General features: G+C 40.9%; 1 protein-coding gene and 1 pseudogene across 2 annotated transcripts; one reads left to right on the top strand and one right to left on the bottom strand.

The window, feature by feature from the left end:
- Positions 6,655 to 18,696, bottom strand: LOC110430293. Its single transcript, XM_021447740.1, has 6 exons — positions 18,676 to 18,696; positions 13,432 to 13,468; positions 13,312 to 13,369; positions 13,002 to 13,194; positions 11,771 to 11,843; positions 6,655 to 8,658 (listed from the first exon to the last, which is right to left on the bottom strand). Exons 4-6 carry the CDS (start codon positions 13,174 to 13,176, stop codon positions 8,361 to 8,363), a joined length of 546 nt encoding a protein of 181 aa, XP_021303415.1. The 5' UTR covers positions 13,177 to 13,194; positions 13,312 to 13,369; positions 13,432 to 13,468; positions 18,676 to 18,696; the 3' UTR covers positions 6,655 to 8,360.
- LOC8071296 lies at positions 14,880 to 17,365 on the top strand (annotated as a pseudogene). Its single transcript, XR_002447626.1, has 3 exons — positions 14,880 to 15,390; positions 15,558 to 15,687; positions 15,793 to 17,365. The product of XR_002447626.1 is annotated as a transcription factor MYB61 (transcript).

The following is a 24,674-nucleotide window of genomic DNA, read 5'->3' as shown; positions in this document are numbered from 1 at the left end:
TACTGTTGTATTACTCCAAGACTTGTATGTGTCTGACCGATTGATATATCCTCGTTTATAATTAATTAGTGTCTGATATGATCCTATTGCTAAGCTATATCCTAGCCTATATTATTGCTACGCTGCTAGCCAATCAGTGGTAAAACGAGCAGGTAATGATGATATGGATCAAGAGATCCTAGCTTCACACACCTTTCTGGGCGTCGATTATATTGGAGTGTAGAAGCCTTTTTAGTTTCTTGATTCTTTTCTCCCTTTTCCATGTGTGATTGCTTTGCTTGGGAGATAGCTACTAGTTTTAGATTTCAGCCGGCAGGTTCGTTGCTTCCTACTGTCGGTGCACAGGTACAATATATGCAACCACGACGAAGTTTCCACAGGATTATATTCCACTGTATGTACGTTGACTTGCATTGAGCTCCTTCCTGCCACGAACCACATGTATCATCATGTTTTGCTTTGCTTTTGTAGATCTCCTTTGGAAAGAGAATTTCATGAAACTCACATGACAAGTGTATAGGTTTTTTTTCTCAGATTCAGGAGGTGAGATTCTTTAAAACTTAATTTGCATCTCACTAACAAACAAAGGATTTTTAGTAACTGACAAAACCAATTTTTAGGGCTGGTTTTGTTAACTACCCCTAAAATGATTTCCAGCTATGGCTGACTTAGCGAACTGCCTCTAAAAATGTTTTTGAGAATGGAGTTTAACTTCTAGCAAAGCACTCTGAATCAAAATATTGGCCTATATTAGCATTTGCAATGGTAGAACTTTAGTCAATTTCAACCAATAACTAGTTAAATCAAATGTTCTTGCTTGCTCCGCCCCCCCCCCCCCCCAAGGCTATCTTCTTTCCTTTTAGATTTGCCTTTTTGACATGTGATCCATGGTTAATACAAATACAAGTGATTGTTTCAATCAAAGAGCATGGTGATCACTTGGAAATCAAAATAGTCATGGATCCATAATATACCGAAGTTGTATGAATTGAACTTAATTTCACATATATACCTCTTAATATGAATTGATTTTACAACGATCGATGAGACTCCCTCAGTCCCTAAATATCTATCGTTTGTGTTTCTTGAGAATTAATTTTGATTAAATATATATTAAAAATATTAATATTTATAATACATAATTAGTATTAGTGATGTTCAAACTATACTCCTGAATAGACCTGAGCAAATATGGCCAAGTCTACTCTAGAAATTTTCTCAAATCACAATGCGCCTTATATATGTAAATAAATGAAGGAAAGGAAAAATAATAAAGAATACACAACAAAGAATATTCTACTTGTCCATTACTACAAGATATTCTCTCGATCAAGATGGCAGTGACTGATACATATTTTAAAGATGTTTGTCACCTGTCACTGGACCGACAGCCCTGGCCGGCGCCGGTCTGTTAGTTTGTGAGCAAATATTATTCTGATGATTATGCCATACCAAATCGAATCATGCATGCATGCATTGTTATTATAATAATATTATATTTGCGCCGGTGAGTTGTTGATCAAATCGAGACATATATCCAACCATGCATGAGATATGGTTTTATAACGTCCACTGTACTGTACGTGACCAAAAAAACACTAGTTCTCGGTGCCGCTGCTGATTGACTCCACCGCATACAGGTCGTCCTTCACAGTCTCCACACCGTTTTGTTTGGTCTATCCATATTTACTCCCTCCATCTAAAAAGAATATAATTCTAAATATGAATCTAGAGAAAAAAATATTTTTAGATTCATATCATACTTAATTAAAATTGTGTTTCTTTTAAAACGGGGTGAGTATTGTATCTCCATTATTTTTTAAAGAAAAATTGAATCACGCAATACAAATGCAGAACAAGAACTTAAATCCACAGAGGCAGAGATTCCGCTACAATAAACCTAACCATTTTTTTTAGATAATGTTCATAAATATATGTAGTTACGTTCACTAAAAAAAGAAACATGCTACATCCGCATGCATGTAAATGTTACACACACCTTGTTTATTTGGCAAAATTTTGGGATTTTGGGTACTGTACCACTTTCGTTTGTATTTGATAAACATTGTCTAATCATAGACTAACTAGGCTTAAAAGATTCGTCTCACAAATTACAGGTAAACTGTGTAATTAATTTTTATTTTTATCTATATTTAATACTCCATGCATATGTCACAAGATTCAACGTGACGGAGAATCTAAAGTTTGTGGCAAAACTTTTTAGAAACTAAACAAGGCCTCGGAAAGAAAGCTAGCCAAGCATCAGCACCAGACACACACACATTGCATGTAGCACTGGTACAAAGCTAGCTTGTTCGCTGGCATGAAAAATCATGGCTGAAAATACTATTTAATGATTTATTATGATAGAAAACCACTGTTGGCTGGTAGAAAAAGTACGGCTTATAACACAAGCGAACCGAAAGCGACAGTTGAGTACCGATTTTACAGGTGTATTTACGTGACCACATACGTACGGTGTACGGTCCGCTCTGCAAGCGTACAAGCTAACGCAGCACGTAGCGTAGGCACAAGTGTGCACAAGCGACTGTTGTCGGTCCAAGGCCGTTCCTTAACGACGACGACAAGCGTACAGCCGTCATCGTCATTACTTAACCGACGCGTGTCATCAGGCGACACCAACGAATACGGCAAATTAAGCGTGCGACGATATTGTGGCGCTACCGGCGTGCATGTACGGCCGTCGATGGGCACGGGATCTTGGGAATTTTTGAATTGATCCAAGCTCCAAACTTTCACTGTGGATTTAGCGGATTTAGTAGAGCAGTGCAGTCGTAAACAGTGACTAGTCATCACCATCTTTAAAAATAGTTACGGAGACGATTGATGTACAGTGGCTAGTCACCCTTAGGTCTTGTTTAGTTCACCCCGAAAACCAAAAAGTTTTCAAGATTCCTCGACACATCGAATCTTTCGGCACATGCATGAAGCATTAAATATAGACGAAAATAAAAATTAATTGCACAGTTTATCTATAAATTGTGAGAACGAATCTTTTGATCCTAGTTAATCAATAATTGGAAAATATTTGTCACAACCAAACGAAAGTGCTACAGTAGCGAAATCTAAAATCTTTTCGCATCTAAACAAGGTGAATGTATTTGGTTGGAGGTGCTAAAATTTAGCGGCTATAGTATTTTCGTTAAATTTGGCAACTAGTATTTAATCATCGACTAATTAGACTCAAAAGATTCGTCTCACAAATTATTTAATAGTTGTGTTTTTAATTTCGTAAATAGTCTTATTTCATACTTCATGCATGTGTCCAAATATTTGATGGAATGAGAACTAAATTTTAGCACATAGAACCAAACAGGGCCTAAAAATAGTTACAGAGACGATTGGTGTTTTAAGTGGCCACTGCAAATCGATTTGTAAAGACGGTTGGTATTTCACCCTAGAAATCAATTTCTAAACATAGTTAGTAATAACGTGACCAGTCTAAAAAAAATACAGCACAAAGAAGTTCATAACTTTTGCAAGTTAGATTAAAAACAAACTTTCTATCAAAGTTGTACGTTGAGCTCCAAGACATTTACAACCTTTAGTTGATGGTATTTTCAATTAAAATCTTTTATGGTCCTAAAATTATGTTTTCATTTTTTTTGTTTTTGAAATTCAACTTACTAATTTTTCAAATGAATTTTTAATCAAATGCTATATCAAAGTTTTAGTGGTTGATGGGATTTAAACTTTGTAGTTCATGTTTTCCATTTAAATCAATTAGTGGCCTAAATATTCAATATAAGATTTGTCGAAGCTAATATAAAAGGATAGTACCATTCACTTAATCACAAGTGATTGTTGGAGTGGTAGCAGAAGCTTGGATGAGACTAGTGGTTTTGAGTTTGATTCTCAGAAAGTGAATGTGTCTATCTCGCGTGAAAATTGCTTGTGCAACCACATTGGCTCCAGTAGTAGTGGCCTTCTATGTGCTATTTTTGGACGATTTATAGTTTTGAGAAAATGATTTTAAGAGGTGGGTTATCTTACTAATCATCTCTACGAATTCATTTCTAGAAACAGTTGAGGACATGATCCACCTCTAAAAATCAATTTCTAGAGGTTGTTGCATCCTCGGTCCTAGAAATTAATCATTTCATTAGAACCTTTGAGTAGAGATGGTTGAAAAAACCACATCTACAAAAGCAATTCTAACCACTAACAAAGTAGTTTGTAGTAGTGTCATTGGCACTGAATTAGAACAATCCCAACTAAAAGCAAACTGAATTAAAGGGAATATGCGCTCCAAGTTGAGTGAGAAAACATCATTCCTTTATATGTAGGATCCATATGCCAGTGATAAAGAAATGCCTCTTCCTTTTCTCTCTTCTCTTGTTTCTCTCCATCTCCTCTCCTATCGATGTCGTCGAAGCAGTGGCTTGCCTACCCGCACGATATAGTGGAAGTACTACCTGCTCGACTATTCACCAACATAGCATGGTGGAGTGGCTACTTGCTTGTACGATGTGGCGGAGGCTGCACCTATGAGGTGGCATGGTGGCAACCATGACATGACAGTTGTGCGCTTTCTCAACTCGATGGTGTAAACGCGAGATGTCAGTGACAGGAGAGGGATGAAAGAGGATTTAGAAAAATTGATGATTGTTTTTCTTTTATTGAGACAGAAGAAAGATTTTGAGATTTGAGAATTTTTTAGGCAAAGACTTAAAAGCAGGCATGCAAGCGATAAACTCACCGCACGCCCATGCCTTTCCAATCTCACATTCCCCAACCTCAATGCCTGTGCTCATGCCCTCGCCCGCGCCTAACTCTAGGGCTACACGTGTCCCAACTCTGGTGGCGCTGGCATGATGTATACCTGTTTTAGAGGGTTCTGACGAGTTTCTCCACTCTTATTTCCCAACTCTGGTAGGCTTAGGAGAGAAGAGGTACGGTTTAGGGAGAAAGGTCAGCCGAATGGTGAGGATACCTAGTGCGTTTAGGGGTCCTAGCAAAAATGAAGGCAGTCAGGCCAGGTCGAGACAGGGGAACTCCATAGCCATGGCAAAGCTCCAGTGAAACCCTATTGTGCCGCGGCGGGGACAAGAGTCGTCGGAGATGGAGAAGATGCCAGCAAGAGGAAGAAAGGGAAAAAGGGCAGCGCAAGAAATAAGGAGGCGGGAGGTTCAGACGACCGTGCGGTTGCGCCTACCCATTTGTTTATGGAAAAAGGATTAAAATGGGAGACATATTGAAGCATATTTTTTTTTACTCTTCAATCCTTTTTATTACTAGCTATTATAGGAAAAGAGAATTGTGTTTGTTTAATCTGGTGGGGAGATGCCCTAAACCCCATATGGTCCATCCATCTCTGATAAGGATTCAGTTGGGTCGTATCTTAACATCATTCGAGAGCACGAGGAAAGGAGGGACGACGTCGAATTAATTGAAGGCATCGAAAGCAACGAAACGCTTTTAGAAGCAGCTACGTTTCTATATACGTACGTACGTATGTGACCACCTCGCTCGTATAGCTACATCTGACCTTCCAAGATTCAGTTTATTCATCAGATTCTCGATCTCTTTTAGTTATATTTCATTTGGTTGCATCTCCAGAGATGTTGGACATGATGGACACCGGACACGTACGTCCACCTCTACGCTACGCCTCTCAGCTCCCGCCACACGGATAAGTAGCGACTCATCACTTCATCAGCTTTCTCTGAAGAAGCTGACTGACGTAGGGAGCTCCACGTACGTGCGTGGTATATCATCATGTACAGTATTCAAGCGGAATTGACCTCAAATTATTAATGCTGTGGCTCATCCAATTCTTTTTTAGAAAAATAGGTATAAATAATCTCCTATTCAATGTGTGTTCAATATTCATACAGATTTTTTGGAAGCATGTTTGAAAATATTTATTATTGTCCTGAGGCCTTAGTTTTTGGAATATTTACAGGATGTATATGGCGAGGCTCTCAGTGTTTTTTTTTTTTTTGAATAAGGCTCAAATAATTATTCTTCCCACTGATAAATAGTACTACTATGCAAGCTATACTAGCTAGCACATAATGCAATTATTTTTTTTTAAGAATCAAAGAGAGCTGCTGATTATATTAAAAAGAAGAAAACCTAAACTGAGCAAATGCAACAAAGCAATGAAAACACTCCAAAGAGTCAAATAACCCCAATAAATTAAGAGACCCAATGCAATCGTGTATTTCCATTTCCATATGCTCACCAAATAATTTATTGATCATATCTGATCATACTATCTTTGATTATAAATATAAGCTAAATATATAAGTTGTTTAGGAATTAGGAGATCGATATAGTTTACAAGCAGGGTGAAACTTTGACCTGTAATTTATCTCTATAAAAATGTAACATCTACACTATGAAAGTTTTTTGTTTTCATGCATAGCAAACATGGATGAAAATGGTACGAATATTTTCCGACCATATTCAAGACCGAATTCGTTTACAGGGGTTTAGATCTGGCTGTATTCGAGTCCGAATATTCAACATCTGATACCGTTATCCGATTACTTAAATTGTATATTCATGATATCCACATCCAATCGTATCTTATCCGACAGGGTTAATATTATCCATATTCGAATCCGAATCCGACTAGATATATGAAAACAAATGTGATATTGGTGATATCTTTCTGTATGCAATCCGTTTTCATCCCTTAATAGTAAATATACTGACAGCATCAACCGTACATTATTATAAATCTATGTTTGATATACACATATATAGGCGGTCAAAGTTAAAAAAAAAGATTGATAACAACAACATAAAACAATGTACATTAATGAAAAAGTCATGCTAATAAGTATTAAGCACACAGTAGCGGACCATACGTGTGCTGTGCGTGCATATGACCAATGCAACAAGGATGCTAAGACAAAAGACGAACTATATGGTATAGTTGACAGGCGAGGACCAGCGCTACCTATTGCTGTTGTCGTCGCTATCTCACAGCATGCACTAGCTCATCACGACCATCATCATCCTATTAAAAACGAGAGCCCTCCACTGCACTGCACATTTAAGCAGCTAAAGCGGATTTTCACAAATAATTGTGTTCCCTACCTTTCCTGGAGGTACATGTGCAAGGTATTTGCACCTGTTGCGATGCATCTCTTCAACAGTTTCCAGCATACGGTCGTCGTCGTCTGTCGTTGATCCTAAGATTGTTCCTATATATCATCACACCAACACTGAACACAGGCAGGTGCATATGCATGTGCAGTGGCACAACATTTACAATCTGTAACTAGAATGTCGTACTGTGGGGGTGTTTAGTTGCCCTTTTTTCTCAAAAAAATTTTAGGTTTTGATCTATTATTTTGTAAAATGGAACTAAACACCATGCAAATTTTTTAGCAAAAAGGTGGCATCGTGTTTAGTTCCATCCAAAATGCAGAGTTTATTCCCCTCATGATACATCCAAAATTTTGCATTTCATCACTTGGCATTTTGCACTTTGGATTTTATGAGGAACTAAACACCCCCTATGTATACTAGTACCTGACTGATATATTGGTATATATGATTCTCATGCATGTATCTACAAAACTTTGTGCATTTTCACGTGATAGCTAGACCCCCCGGCCGATCGATATATAGCATGCACACCGTACTACATGCCCCCACAGAAACAAGCACGTAAGCTAGCTTCCAAAACATGATGCATCGTCTAGCTAATACCAAGCAAGCGTCTATATATATGCAATAGCATTACAGGCCACACGTTTCCGTCCGTACAGTAATGGACAGTAGTCCTACAAAAAAAATTTCGGAGTGGAGGACAGTACGTAGTCCTATATACAGCCCTGCGTCGAGGGTCAGCCAGACCATTGTAGTTGGACCATTTTGATTTGCATCTATCTATCGTGCAGCATGCGACAAGCAAGTAACGCATCACGCGTACATACGCGACTTCACACCTTGCACGCACGTACGTACGCGTATATAGAGCCTTGTTTGGCACAGCTCAAATTCACTAGTAAAGTTGTTTTTTTATAAAATAGCTGTATGAGCAACTTCCTAAATGAAGCTAAGCTATTTTGAAAAAAAAAATGTTTGGTAAAATAGCTTCACCAACTACTTTTTGCATAGATGTGACAAAGAAATGAGAGAGAGCTGCAATAAGCTACTTTTTTCAACATCATCTCACTCATATTTTTGTGAGAGGGGAAGAAAAACAGCTTCACCCATAAAGCTATTTTAAAAATAAGTGTTTAGCGCAAAAAAAACAGTTTACAACAACTTATAAAGCTGTTGTGAACTGTACTAAGGATGGCCACCGGCCATCTACGAGTGCCGGACCTTGTACGACGACGTCGTATATATATACGTGAACTTTAAGGTATTATTATTTATACGGGCACAGGAGTTAGCGCCGCGCGCTGCCAACCACAGGACATGTAGTACGTATACGTACGTACGTGCCCACGCATATGCACGGCGGCCAGCCGGCAACGCCTACGTACTATACGAGACACAAAAACTGTAGCTTCGCTCGCCTCCATCCTCTGTCCGAGCAGACCATATATACTAATAATTCCACTCCTTCCAATAAAATTCATATGGAATTCTAGAATACATCCATGTAAAATTTGTGTGAAAAAATCATACCATCGTCGTCCTCCCTGTGTTTCAGTCGTAGCTTGCACACTGCGCCATACATAAATGGTGACGATGTGATGGGGGACCATAGAGAACGAACGAACGAACAAAAGAAAGAAAAGGAGCAGTTGTGGACTGCAGTGGCCAAGCAGTCGTAAGTGTAGTCCTACTGGACTCCTAGTACAGGGATCATCGGTGTACGTATAGCTGTAGCTGTTACGGCTACTATGTAACCAGCAGCGACCGGCTCATGCTGCATTGCAAAATGACCGCAGCATATGCATAGATCATTAAATATAAATATAAATATAAATAACTAATTATATAGTTTGTCTGTAATTTGCGAGACGAATCTTTTGAGCCTAGTAGTCTCCATGGCTAGACAACAACTGTCAAATACTAACAAAAATGTTACAGTAACACTTTGCAAAAAAATTTCACCAGCTAAACAAGGCCATGCATGGTGTATGTGTATGCATGCACGGGGGGAGGGGACCCTGGCCTGACCTTGCAGGAAGGTGTGACTTCACCATCGTAGGGACGGGGGGATTAATTATAGTCGTGTTATGTGCGTGGTTTATTGGACCCCTCTCCCCCACTCTCCTCCTTTGATTAATTGATTGATTGCCCGTCAACTCTAGCTACGCTCTCCCGGCAAAATCCCAACCATAATATTAAGCTATCGCGCCATCGACTTAATTCGGCGGATAATCGGCGCATGAACCCATTTTTGTGTGGATCCAACTGCTGCTTGCACTGGCGCCATGCGATGCATCCATCCACCGTTTGCATTATTTAGCTTTAATTTGTTTGCTAATAACCAAAGGGGGGTCAAGGAAAGTGATGCTAGCGTGACAATGGAGCCCCCAATCTTCTGATAATATAATGCCCCCCGGCCCTCCCGCTAATACTCCCATATCCCTGCTCTGTCCTCTAATGCCAGATCAGATATATACAAGTGAGCTTTGATTTAGTTTAATTTAGTTTGGGGTCTAAGTTGTGCCGACAAAAATTTACTACTAGTACTCTACTGTTACATTATATAAGCATGTGAAAATGTTATCCTGTTTGTTTACCTTGCACCTGAAAAATGAAAGGTACGGTATGTTCTTATACATATGTGTAAGTTTCAGTAGGTTTGATGAATGCAATAAGCATTAGCAGTACAAAAACTTTTGAGCAAACATCAACTACCTAAATTAAGTGACAGGCAACGTGACCACGTACTAAGAACAACTCAAAAAAGAGACGGGTGTAACACTGCAATAATTCAGTAGAACTAGTAATTAACAAACTAATAGTTTGTCTGACAAACCGACCGGGTTTATGTCTCGCACTTCCAGGTTGGTCACCGCCTAGGCATGACTTTTTTCTCTCTTAATGAAAAACGTGCAGTTGCATGTTAGCGAAAAAAAATCTTGGTTTTTTCTTCTTGAAAATAGCAAGTCATAAGAGACAAAGGGCACTAGACAAGTGTAAGGTAGAGAGGTGTAACATTTGCAATGCAATAGAACTAATTAATTAACTAACTATGCCTGCTTTCGTGCAATTTATATTACTAAGGCCTTGTTTGGATGTAGTCGAATTCACATCAATCCACATGTGTTGAGGTGAAATGGGGTGGAACTTGAACTAAATTTCATCCCAACCCACACCAACACACATGGATTGAAGTAAATACGACAACATCCAAACAAGGCCTAAGTAGTAATCATTGCCTGTTTTTTCCGCCCAATTTATATACTTAGATAATAAACCTAACTTAATTTGAGTTGGACCCAGTTACATTTGTATTACATGGAAAGAAAGGAAAATCTGTCGGCAGGATTCACAAAATATCAAAGTTTTTTTGGATGCATGGATGGATAACATGTTTGACCTAAAAGCCAGGTTCACAAAATCGTCTTCTTCGTTGTTATATACAACTGGCGGTGTGTATGATACACTCCTATTGCAATAACATAACTAATGCATGACACACGACACGCCACACTGGCTAATTAGGCAGCTTATTATTATATACCTGATTCTACCACAGGCATTATTTGGTAGCTCTTTCAAATCACCGTTTTGCAACTTGCTGATGGGTTTCTTGTGATTATATATATGTGTATATATATATATATACACACACACACATAGACAGATTAGACGTGCATGGCTACATGCTATATATAGGGTTAAGAATCGATAGACGTGGCATTTGTGGTTGGATGTTGGGCTGGTCAGTGAACTACGGGGAGAATCAACAAGAAAAATGGAGGACAAACGCGGGCAGCTTTCGCGCTTTCTTTGATAGATAAATAAAAGCTTTCGAGCTACATGAATATACTACACACTGGAGAAAGTGATGTCGCATGAAAGCAAGTTCATACAGTCTGCTATTTCTTTGCGTGGAAAAAGGGAGGTCGACAGGCACGTATTGACTCCATCGTTACTAGTGTCCTTCTTTCATCTAATATTATTTAAAATATTCGATAAATGATTACATGGTTACAAATAAAACCAAACTTCTTTGGTGGGTGGGGGGGGGGGGTATTTTTTGTATTTTGTCTAGTAATCAAGTTCCAGTGGATCTTTCAAATTCCTCAGCAAGAAGTTGGGTGGGGGGGGGGGGGGCAAATAAAACGAAAACGCTTTCTAAAATCACCATGACGCTAATACTTTATGACAATTGTAGGAAAGGTAAAGGACATAGCTAAGTAGTTGGGAAATCTCTTGGGATGTGATCTTCGCAGGCACGCTAAGCTAGTTGAGTACAAGCTACTGCCTCCATTCCTGTTTGCTTATCAAAGTATTTGAAGGTGTACTTTATTGAGCACTCTGATTTCTAGTACAATAGGTTGCCAATTACCACTAAAAGATATGTTAAGTATGAATCTATATATTGATATATCTTTTGTGCAAACATGTAGAATTGTGACTAATTGATGCCAAATCTTACAATGTTTGACCTTTCTAAATTTCAATATATACGCTCTACATTTTGAAACAGAGAGGATTCGTCGTCACTAATGTAAAATACTCATGTATATTATTCAAATTCAAAGGAAAATAAACTCGAGCACAAATTCATCAATGTAAATACTAACAGTTCATTTCGTTTTCAGATATAAACAAACAACAGCTGACGCAATGACGAAATGAGAATAATCCTTACCTGCAGTAATGCAAAACTTGCTCCACAATTCGATGTTCCAAATTTCCAAAGCAGGGGGTCAGGCATCCACGAACTGCACCACCAACTCTTTAGCCAATCAAGCATCGACACCCAAAAATGAGCGACAAGTACTATTAAATTATTGCCTCAGAATGACGATTTCCGTGGGATGAGCTGTTGAAATTAGAGGCCCAGAAATTAACACGAGACGGATAGATGTATGTATATATTTTTTTCCGATATAATTAAATCTCGATGGGAACATACTCCGTATCTAGTAGGACCCGCCTAGTGCATGGCCTATGGACGTAGGATGCCTGCGCACGTACACGTCCGCAGACAGCTAGCAACGGGAGGAGAAAACAAAAGGTGTGACAAGGACAAAGGCGACTCGCAGGGATAATTCCTGTCCAACAGCATTCACTACTCATTGTTCTCAGGCCAGGACCCCTGAAAAACTAAGCAAATGGTCGATAAATAAACGAGATACATATACATGTGCATATAAATCAGGTGCATATACATGCAACAAGTCCTGATGAGGTTCTTAATTGTTACATGTGTATATATATATATATATATATATCACCATCGCATACACACACATTTTATATATGTGCATGTGTGTCGTCGTGGATAGAAATTTGTATTACAAGCTATAATGACTTAGCGCGCTAGTGCGCGTCTAGTTGGTTGGCACACGGACGGGCCGGGCGGGGCGGGGGGGGGGGGCATGGGCGTGGTCCCTTCGCTTTCGCCTCCCACGGCCTCTCACTCGATCCATTCTCCTTTGATAGATAGGCGTCTATGCTGCTACAAGGGAAGATTGGATTGGGATTGGATGGTGCCCTACCATTCCATTCCTTGGCCAGGGACGGCCGGCCCCATTGTCCTACGCTACACCCCCACACCACTCTCTCTCTCTCTCTCTCACACACACACACACACAAAGGCAGCACAAAGCTGCGTACCGTAAGCTTCCACGGGCCTACCCATGTACTATGGACAGGACGATGCGGTCCTGTTCGGATCTTCATCCCTCTTGATTCCCGGCTGTACCGATCATTCGTTCATCATCACCAGCCTAGGCCATCAGAAATTTAACACACATCTCTCTCTCTAACGCTAAGGGACTCCTATTATTATTATTATTATTATCATTATCATTATTGTAAATAAATAAATAAATATGAAGAAATGGATGGATATTGTGGAGTAGTAAATCACTCACCATGCATCATCGTGTGTACCATAGCGATTAGGGAGGGAGTGGGCCTATATATGTTTCCTGGGGACCCCAGAAAAGATGCCCCGTTGTCAAACTTGCCTTCCCCGTGATCTTCTAGCGCCAGCCTTGCTAATTGCCATGCTCTCCTGCCGCCGCCGTCCGCCTTCCCTTCTCTCATGAATGAATAATGCCACACCTTTTGGCAAAGAAGGAAAAAAAAGCACACAACTATGCGTGATAGATTTAGCATTTAATATATAGCTAGACCCAGTGATTTTGCACCACTGCACAGGTTAACTACATCCAAAATTACCTGTAGGGTCACCCTCACCCAGTCCAGATTCTGGAGTGGGCGAACGAGCACTTCTTCCCTGGGGCCAAAAAAAGGAAGTGAGCACTAGCAGTTACAGTCAAAAGGTAGGTAGGTACTTACCTGACAGTCCTTTTTCCTGGCTCAACTGCAAGTCGTCCTGCATGGAGGGAGGAAGAACAGATGGTGACATTGATTCTTGGAGCATCTATTGATTTGTTGAATTCAAACAACGACAGTTGATAACTAGCATATAAAATCTCCAGAACAAGTAATATATAGCACATACAATCTTCAGAAAATAATAATATAGATGTGCCACACTATACGCAACAGACAACGCAAGGCTCCAGAACGGATGAGATCCGTTGCATGGGGAATCAAAGGACAAAATGATCAGCTGGAAAACTAGACTAAAAAATTCACCAATCAGAGCCTTTTGATTCGCGCCGCGTTTGTTTAATTGGCGACAAGTATCCGCCGTCACATGGGCACAGACGGGTGCCATTACTACAATCCTAATCATGGAATCATGGATAAAAACGCTCGTTTCTTTAGACAAGCAAAAGATACCAACAATAATATGCCCATTGACTAGCTCGTTCCGCATACATTACTCAAGAGAAATTTGTCTCCTCCAGTGGACCCCTTTTGTATTCAAAGTTTCATGAAAGAAATTCACAGGCGGCTGTCGCCCTGAGTTTCCCTCCACAGCGATCAGTGCCTCCATTGACGCTAGCAACAGCCAATCGGACAAATCATTATACTCGTGCCTATACGATTATCTTTGCAATTATAGGAAGCTTGATTCTTGACAGACATTCAGCGCCTGCAACGTGCTTCCTGGTGTTGGACTGGAGCAGTAACGATTTGTGATTAGAATTGCTAGACAGCCTGCTAGCTGCCGGAGATAAACAAAAGGAAGATGCTCTATGTCCTGGAATACGAACATCTGCTATTCTGCTGACATCGCTTTTTCCCCACGATCCCAACTGTGATGATTGACCAAGGCTTTTTTCCCCAGAGAGAAGTGACCCAGTGAGTTACGTGAAAAGCAAGAAGAAAGGACAACACTTAGGTCTGACGCATAAAATCTTGCAGGTGAGAAGAAAAATGAGGTGCACATGCACGCACGAAACGAACAGCAGCTAACACGACGAGTCTTAATTAGCAACAGAGGAAAAGTGGACAATGTTTCTGCCCAACTGTGTGCTCTGCCGTGCATGGAGCACCCGTGACACAGAAGTAGCTGCAGACAAGAGATAAAAGAAAAACTGGCTGCTAAAGGTCACAGTCACTCGCCATGGCAGCAACAGCACCAATCCGTGTCCTAATCATGTAACTCTGATAGACACGTTTCACTTTCACTGGCTTGTGCCCAAAGAAACACACCGGGCATGGGAATTGGGATGAAAGGAAATGGAGGGTGGTCTAATGTAACAGTTTCTTGCACAAAGGTCACGACAATTAAAATATCGGTGGAGGTGGCTACGGGTCTACCCCACCGGTTTTGGCACCAGACATAGATTCTTAGGAGATGATGAGACAGACGCCCACACATAGCCAGAAGCACACCAAAGGAAGGGCTAAACCTCCCTTGGCACAAGCCCACAACCACCTCCACCACCACCTTTAAAAGAAGGTGCTAAAGGGCTGTCCTGCAAAGAAAAGGAGAGGAGTGCCCCTAACCTTTCCTTGCTCTCCACTGAAATCTCCTATCTGCAACCGTGCAGTTGCTCAATTCTAGCCTCAGCTGAAGCCCAATCATCCAGTGGTATATAAGCTACTTCAAACTTTGCAATTTCCCACTCCTTAAGCCATCATCGATCATTGAAGAAGCTTCGTGCTACTGGAGAAGGTGTTCGCCCTGCATAATTGCGGGCTATATACATTCCACAGGCCTGTAAGCTCTGTGAATTTGGAGCTCTCAGGTTCTGCATTGCATTGAGATGGGGAGGCATTCTTGCTGCTACAAGCAAAAGTTGAGAAAGGGGCTCTGGTCCCCTGAGGAGGATGAGAAACTCATGAATCACATAACAAAGCATGGCCATGGCTGCTGGAGTTCTGTTCCCAAACTCGCTGGTATGTACAACGAATTTTTCTTCCCTTAGTCCACAGTTATCAACTCTCAGTTCTCCCCTCTCCTTCCTCTGCATTTTTCTGGTTCCAATTGCCAACTGAAATCTCTCCTCTCTCAAATACCTCTGGTCAGTTCAATTATCTAAATTCAAGAAGACAAATTGTTGCAGGGCTCCAAAGATGCGGAAAGAGTTGTAGGCTGAGGTGGATAAACTATCTGAGGCCAGACCTCAAGAGAGGGGCATTCTCCCAAGACGAAGAAGAGCTCATCATTGAGCTGCACGCTGTCCTCGGAAACAGGTAAATTTAAGCCTGAGAAGTAGTATCAGAATTCAAGACTGCATATGAGCAAAACAGCAGTTGGTAATTTTAGCTGATATTAGCACTTCACTTTTCCATGAGAAGGTGGTCTCAAATTGCAGCACAGCTGCCAGGGAGGACTGATAATGAGATCAAGAATCTATGGAACTCGTGCATCAAGAAGAAGCTGAGGCAGAAAGGCATTGATCCCAACACCCACAAGCCCCTTACTGAGGCTGATCGCAGCGGAGCAGCTCCCACCGTCAGCACCGAGAGAACCTCAGGGTCCAGCGATGTCAACCCATCAAGTGCTGGTGCTCTGGGGAACTTGAGCCACCTCCTCAGCGAGACGGCTCAATCATCAATGCTGATGCCCATGTATGACAAGAATCGCACTGAAACTCCGAACTTGGCACGCCCTAAGGTGCCACCAAAAGAGTTGTTCCTGGAGCAGCTTACTGCTGGACACGAGAGTCCATCAACCTGCCGCTCATCAGGCCAAACTCTCTATTTCCCTTTCCAACAGCCTTTAGGCTACAACAGTGAGAGTGGCAGTGGCGATGGGGCGAATATGAATTCACTCTGGTTCAACCAGAGTGACTTCAACTGCAGCACAATTTCTACAGTGATGCCGCCAGTTTCACCATCGGCCCTCTCTACATCAATGGGGCTGAATCTTCCGCCTGATAATCCTCGACATGGAGGAACTGGTATTGGAAGTACCGCAGTAGATTCATTCTACTGGGATGGTACTAATCCTAGCAGCAGTAGCAGTACTGGGAGCAGAGGAAGCAACAGTATGGGCTTTGAACCACAGAGCACGAGCTCAATTCTGGAGAACAGTGTCTTCCCATGGACAAACATCGGACAAGAAAAAGATACAAGGGCTCACCTAGTAGAGGAACTTAAGTGGCCTGACTTGCTCCATGGAACCTTTGCCGAGACGACCACAGCCATGCAGAACCAGAGCCAGACGCTCTATGATGACGTGATCAAGGCAGAGAGCCAATTCAGCATGGAAGGGATATGTGCTTCTTGGTTCCAGAATCAGCAGACACAGCAACAGCTGCAGGCTGCACCCAACATGTATGACAAGGACTTGCAAAGAATGCAACTGTCTTTTGAGAATATCTAGGCACTATGTTCCACCTCATGGAACAGAGCTGATCAGCAGAAGCAGAAACTTGTATTCAGAGATTTGTGGGAAGAACTATGCTGAATTGCTTACATAGATACATTAAGTTGATACAGAAATTATCCTCCACAGCTGTTCCTCAGTTGAAGACCTGGCAATATCAAGGAAAGGACAGCCCTGGCATTAGAAGTGGCAGCAGAATGCATAGAAAAGTACGTTCTAGAGTCTCCTTTTTCTTTCTCTTGAAAATTGATGTTTCCTTCTGTACACGACGACTCAACTTTTGCATATTTGAGTTTTTGTTCACTCTCTGGTGGAAATTAAATAAATATAGACAGCCATGGGCAAAATTGCATGTGTCGGTAGCTCTCACCATGCAAGCAGCCCCAAACTTTTCAACTGCTGCCATGCACGTCCATGCAAATTAATTATTGCATGTTGTATTTTCATTTCTTTTGATAAGTTGCCGACAAACGGCAGTTGTATATTTGTAAAGGAAGAAATTTGGAACATTGACCTGAGAGCTATTTTCTTCCCCTTTCACTTTCCTGTTTCTGTCGTAAACTTTTCTGTGTGGAGAACCCAAGCTACTTGATCGCTTTCTACTTGAATACAGGAATGGAAAAGGATTGGTTGATTTGATAGGGTCCAAAGGAGCAATCATCCTCAAGAAGAAGTAAACACATTCAGGAAAGAAAAAGGAAGAAACTATTCATGAATATCTACCTACCATGTAGATTGGGTAATATATGAAGCCTCAATGTGGTGAGACTCAATATATGCTTCACTGAGTTTGTGCATCATTGTTTATGTGACATAGCCATGATGTGTTCCGTAAATTTAGCCAGCAAAATATGTTAAAGCTTTGCACTTTGGCTATGAGTTAATATTCAGCTGTCATGGGGGCTGAAGCTAGCATGCTTCCTGGGTGTCTGGGTCTATTCCTCATTGTTTGTGCAATAGTCTAGGTCGAATTTTGTTTACCACTTTACGTAAAATGGTGTATCACCCCCTCAAGCTAGCTATGATTGAACAAGCCCAAAAGAGATAAAGAACTTAGTTTTTCAACATCTTCATTAAGAGGTACATTGCCTGGATTTGAGAAGCCTTAATCGTACACCTCTCTGCGTTTTTATTTTCTTATATTGGCTATTCCAGGTCTCCAGGACGCGACTTTGCCAATTACTATATTGGGATATTAAATAACAATAGTATTTCCAAATCATTTTTGAACTCCAAATATAATGATACAATTTTCATAGGACTGATCCATAGTCTAAAACATATTTAGTTAAGAAAGTTTGGTTGAATGAACTCTAAAACATCTTAACATAGTACAGGGGATACAATGCTAAATCAAGCAATTGAGTTAACAAACAAGAAGAAGTGAAAAGATGGTGTTGCTCCTGCTGATGTATAATTTAAGGGCCACGTCATTGGCTATTTGGCTTAGCTAGATTGTTAACAGATTTGGCTTGGCCTTTCTGGTGGGTTTCCTTTCCTTGTGACTAGTCAAGAATAAACCAATATCAATATGAATTCCTGCACTGCAATATTCCAAAACAAAGCTAGTCCAATTTGGTTCCGAAGAAAAGAGGTTCACTTTAGAATTAACAACTATCGTTTTATGTCGTACAACTAATGGGGCATGGCCATGTGCGTGAAAAAGCTGGCATAAAGTGACTGGTCGTTGGAGTTTTCACAAATGCAATGAGACCAATAATGCTGATAAGGACCATTAGCACTAAAAAGCAATTTTAGAGAAGCCTAACAACTATGAAATCTACCAATCAGCCAAGAAGAAAAATTATAAACAAAAGATATATTATACTAGCGAAGAGCTTGATCCGTACCATGATGTTTCAGCTTATGGCCATATGCACTTTAATTAATTATCTTTATTTAGAAGAATCCTCTATCTACTCTGACGTATGTGCTGCATTATTGGCCGTATCTGCATGTTTCAAAAATGAATACATCAGTTGAAAAGAAAGCAAAAAAAAGAAGTGTCAAAGAGAAGTAGAAGTAGTAAAAATTCAAAATGGCAACTGAGAAGTGACAGTGCTCCTCCAGATGAAAAAAAGACATCTAATTTATATTGTAATATGCAGTCTCAACATTGCCAACAACAGTACATTGTTGTCCACCAAACATCATCATTAGCAAGTGGAAGATAACAGAAAAGAAGGAACAATATAAAAAAAATCAAACCATATAAATAAGGTAGGGCTACAACCTGGGATACCAAAGTTTCATGTTATTCATCAGTGATCTAATGGAATAAAGAATATGAAAAAAAATAGTTCACTGATTCCATCTGACACAATACATAACACAACTAAAAGCACCATATTTTTTATTTTTAATTAAAAAACCTGTTTAGTTAAAATGGCTATAGTTTGCTGAAAATGTGAATGTTAGGAAAAGCAACCAATTCAAACTCATAAGAGATCTTTTTATCCTCTTATTGAACAAAATCAAATAATATACAGTGGTACCAGGAAAACACAAAGACAAGACAAAGAAAAAGATATATTCCTACTTGATGACGTACTGAAAGGCTCTTGCCTCTGTATGACATCAGCATGATGATATAACATATGAAAGCATCCTGGGGAAGCCTTGTAATAACCAATATAGTACTCCATTGTTGGGCCTGCAGCTATCAAGTTAAGTTCCATTACTTTTTTGCCCTCAATGAAAAAAAAATCTCTTACTTTCAACACTCATAACAGCCCCTATTAGTCATTTACACTTTTAGAGACAAGCCATATGCATGAGCTGTGACTATAAATAGTTCCATCAATTATATTGTTGGACTGTGACCACACATATGTGCCAACAGATGTCAAGGCTTGTAGAAATATTTGTACTCTGTTAACCTTTGAACAGCTAGGAAAATCAGCAGCCATGCAAAAAAAATAAAATAAAAACAAAAATAAAAAACAAAATAAAAACAGAACAAAGATAAACCAAAACAAAACCCTCGCTCCAAGGAGAGAGAGTGAGAGACATCCCGAAGACATTACTTGAAAGGTCGGGAAAAGGCACCCAAAAGCTGGCTTTTTACTGTAAAGGGACACTGTTACCGCAAGCTGGGTCTTCACCCATACTTTTCGGGAACATGCAGCAAGGGGGCAATTTCTTGTTTGCGAGAACCAGGGTTCGAGCGCTGGTTGGTAGCCTCATAAGTCACAACTGGACGACTTACCACCGTGCTACAAGCATGTCCTTTCTATAGTGCATAGGTCACATGAATCGCAGTGATAACCAGGTCAAATAGAAGCAAACAATTTACAGAGCTAAAGCCATGTTATTGCAAAGGTCACATGAAATTTGCAGTGTGTGCCACTGAATTTGTGTTAGGTCCAGTAAATCAAAAGGAATGGCCTAAAATCATAAGGTAGAATTAAGGAGCAAAGGAAGGAGATAATAAAGTTGGAAGCCCTCTCAATAGATGCGGAGCGCCAATGAAATGCAAGGTACAGAGTTACAGATATAGGAAAACATGTCGATTTTGTTAATACTAACCGTTTTATTGATGTATGCTATCCTATCAAACTAACTATGAAAGCTTCTACATGATAATCCCAAATAGGATTGCCAGATGAAAAAACAATATTAAGATCATGTATCTGATTTTGCTTGAGTAAATTACCAATGCAGATGATCAGAGGTGCAATCACAAATATAGAGTTTGTTGAGGCATTAAGATCTGATGATATATTGATATCCACCCCTTTCATGCATTTGAAGCCACATTATAGTCCACTTGATCTGTACTGAGACAAAAGCATGTGATTAGTATATAAAAAAAACAACACATTCCCATTCTGTCAACTGAACTCATAATTGAACAGAAAGAACAACAATTACAGTGCAAATAATAGTGTTTACGATTTGTAGGTTGAATCCTCCTTTTTGGAGATTAAATACAGAATGGAAATAACTGTGTGCTGCCAAAAATGAGTTTCACAGGCAACAGCACACTAGCACAGTACTGTGTTTTATTAAGGGCTTTGGATAATGATAATTGAAATACAATGTCATCCCAACCTATATTGTGCACAATTTTTGTAATATATAGTAGGGACTCTATTAATAAAAAAAAAGTCATTCAGGAGGTGTTCTTATGAAGCAGGCATCAAACATCGACAATTTATAAACAATGTGAGCATCCACAAAACTGATTGGCCAAGTATTGCTTCAGAGATTAGACTCGGAGAAAGAGGGATACCCAAAATCAAGCGCGATAGTTTCTAGTCACACCATGTATTTGAAACAAGATCAGTAGTATGGGCAGAAACAGAGGCTACTGAAATTCTGTTTTGCCAATTTCTGTTTTATGTGGCTTTTGACTCAAAGGAGGATAAAGTGTCGCTCGGTCCTGGTTAAGAAGCACATTGTGGGTTCAGCAACTTGCGAAATCTGCAATACCTGCGACGAATCTCCAGAGCATATCATTCACGGATGCACCATCGGTAGGAAGGTTTGGCATTGCTTAGGCCTGCAGTCCATAATCTCCATGGACATGAGACAGCTGCACACTGTCTCCAACTGCACGTCGGCCCCCGTCCCTGAGTTCTCCTCTTTCATTGCTCTAATTTGCTGGCACATCTGGAAAGCCAGAAACGCAGAGATCTTCAGCAATGAGGCACACTCAGTCGATCGTGTTCTCCACGATTGCAAGACTGCAGCAGAACTCTGGCAATTCAGACTTCCAAGGCGAAAACGAGCAGTAGTTAACCAGTGGTGTTCCATTCTTGAAATGGCTAGGCTTTCTTCAGTATAGACAGCTTCCTTCCTTGTTTCCTTGCCGATTTTCAGTCGGAAACAACTGCATAGTTGCAGTTTTTGTACTGTATTTTGCTACCTCACTTTGCGAGCCGTGTTGGGCTAAAATAAAAGTTTTATTCAGGTGGGGAACGCCTCCCCCCCCCCCCCCCCCCCCCGTCGTTGACCCTCAAAAAAAACTGTTTTGGGCGGCTCTGGGCCGAAGCTTGGCAGCGTAAGCCCTGTATTCTGCACCTGTTTGGGATGATTCTTAATTTTCAAGGAGTAACGCAAATTAACTTATCTGTAGCACCAATTTGGTTTGTTTTTCAGATATGTTACAGGAGGTGATGTTGATCTGGAACAACAAATTACATACTGAATGTGTGGAGACAGAGTGAGGTGGTAGAGAAGGTGACACAGATTGCTTGCTACCTGCAATTCAGTCAAAAGGATGCCACAGTGCCACTGTACAATGTTTCTATTAGAATAGTACAAACATGCAAATGGCCACATCTCCTCCAAGGAAAAAAAAATCCACCCATCACTCTTCAGTTACAACGTCAATAAGTTTTGACCTCGTGATGACTATGAAATCCAGAGACTTCACTCGGCGCCACCGTTACCCCCACTCCCCCCAACCAACCGGATGCTTCCCCGGTAAGCGTCAATGCAGCAATGCGGTCAGTCATGCGGACCCAACCCCGCCCACTCACACAGGCGACGGCCGACAGGGCGGGTCAAAACGGCGCGCCAACACCGGTATCGAATCTCTAACCGCGTCGACGAACCAACAACACAACGGCACGCGAACAGCGGAGAAGTGCGGAGCGGGTGGGTACCTGGCAGTGGCAAGGCAGGCAAGGCAACCGCTCGCTCAGGCCGAGTTCGGCGACGGCGCGCCGGCCGCGGCGACGTGGGGCGGGGAGGTAGGAGGCCGCGGGCGGCGGCGATCGTGCATTCCCGCATCCCGCTCCGGCTCGCTTCGCTTTTGCTGCGGCGCGGCGGTGCGTGCGGCGGTGGTGGGGGGGCGTCGGGTGCGCTTGTCGCTTGTGCGCCTGTTGGTCTACTTTGGGCGGAGCACAGCAGCGCAGGCGCTGGACTGGAAGTGGAAGCAGCGCGGAGGGCTATGGCCTATGGGCCGTTGCTATTGTTGAGTCGTGTGCGTCGCAGCCCATGGGCTATGAATTACTGGAGATTTGAGGCCCAGATGTGCCCTTTTGGACCCAAAATTTTCTTGGTCGTCGCGGCTACAGACTACAGAGTAGGTTCTCTACTTGTGTTGGGCTCAAGCTCAACCAAAATTATGGCGTGACTACCAATTAAGCCTAAGCAAATTACCCGATACCCATTATCCGTACCCGAATTACCCGGACCCGGACCCAAATTACTCAAACCCGAGGTACCCGATGCTAAATTCGGATACCAATTTTGATTACCCGAAATTAGTTTGGGTAATTCGGGTAGTATCCCTCAGTACCCGAATTACCCAAATATTTGTCTATATCTCTGTATTTATCATGTGTTATTAGTTAAATATTAAAACTTATCAATTTATTAGAACATAATTCTCTTTGTTTGAACAAGTGATAGTAATATATTATTCTCTACAAAATGCTATTGGAATTCTATACAAATTGCTGCTAAAATTATATATAAATTGCTATTGAAATTTTGTATAGTGTGTTATTTTTTGAAAATTCAGGTAAATCGGGAATACCGGAACCCAAACCCGAATTATCGGGTACCCGAAATTGCGGGTAGTGTTTTTTCAGAACAAATATCGGGTAACAATTTCCATTACCTGAACTACCCGACCTGAAAAAATCGGGTAACCCGAATGTGCAGGCTTACTACTAATTTTGGCTATTGATTGGTTGACACCAATTTTCTATGATCAAAATCGTAGCAAAGCCACTAGAAACTTGTTCGATGTCATAATTAAGAAGAAAACGTGCTCACTACTATGTTACGGCACTCAATCAAATGCATTCCTACATTTTTTTTGCTCTAACTTTGGCAAGCTTTGATTTTAGCAAGTCTAAACTCTAGCTTGCCATGATTTCGGTTGGAGCCCAACCAAGTGGCATACTTGTCAAGAATACCTGTTCAAAAATACTATACTTCCAAGCTACATAAAGTCGTTGTATGTAAAATCCAATCCAAATGCTTGTCATGCATTTTATCAAGCAGGTCGAGGGTGTCTAGATTCTAGAAACCAACTAGTGGCTCAAAATGGCACTCAAGATGTGCTAATCAAACTTAACAAGGTCAAGATGAGGAACTTGCACGGATGTGCCTGGTTTTACTAACGAACGAGAGGCCTTGCGTGTGCTAGCATACCTTCACAGCACCAAGACAGTAGCGTCTTCCACGGGGATGTGCCGCTGTTCAACGCATGTCGTCGGAGTATTCGGAGCGTTGATGTCGAGGTGGGACGAGGCGGATTTTGCTCCCGAGGGACATGGGCGGATCCAACATGAAGCCCCTAGCCCCTCATGGCCTCATATTTCGCTGGTCTGAAAAATTATGATTGAAATTATTGTTAGCTGATTTATTGTGAGAAAAAAACGCTACTAGCTGGTAGAAAAAAGAAGGACCGAAAAGGGAAGCGAACAGGCTCTCGCGACTTATGATCACACTTGTATGAACTAATAATATCCCACCAACGCAAACAAGAACATTCTCCTCCATATGATATGTTTTCCCCCGTATTGTTGATTGCACAATACAAAAAGAAAAAAAAAACAGTTGAGCATTTCATAGCTTTACACGTGTATCAGTGTATGTCCTCTTGCTTCGCTAATGCTCCCTGACACCTCTACCTCCGTGACATTTGCCTTGGCCTTGTTTAGTTCATCCCGAAATCCAAAAAAAATTCAAGATTTCCTATCGCATCGAATTTTGCGGCACATGCATAAAATATTAAATATAGACGAAAATAAAAACTAATCACATAGTTTGACTGTAAATCGCGAGACGAATCTTTTGACTAGTTTATCATTGGACAATATTTATCTCAAACAAACGAAAGTGCTACAGTAGTGAAATTTTAAAAAATTTCACATCTAAACAAGGC

This window comes from Sorghum bicolor, chromosome 9, assembly GCF_000003195.3.
Source record: "Sorghum bicolor cultivar BTx623 chromosome 9, Sorghum_bicolor_NCBIv3, whole genome shotgun sequence".
In the NCBI taxonomy this organism is placed as follows: Eukaryota; Viridiplantae; Streptophyta; class Magnoliopsida; order Poales; family Poaceae; genus Sorghum; species Sorghum bicolor.
The sequence above is the reverse complement of the archived record's forward strand: the minus strand, read 5'-3'. Positions and strand labels throughout refer to the sequence as shown.

Excerpts from the sequence above, each read along its gene's own strand:
- LOC110430293 (XM_021447740.1), bottom strand. The coding sequence starts at position 13,176 with ATGAGAGAAGGGAAGGCGGACGGCGGCGGCAGGAGAGCATGGCAATTA. Across the intron at positions 11,844-13,001 it reads GGTACACACGATGATGCATG|TTCGTGGATGCCTGACCCCC; the intron begins GTGAGTGATTTA and ends TTGGTGGTGCAG. Across the intron at positions 8,659-11,770 it reads CAAGTTTTGCATTACTGCAG|TGTGCAAGCTACGACTGAAA; the intron begins GTAAGGATTATT and ends TGTATGGCGCAG.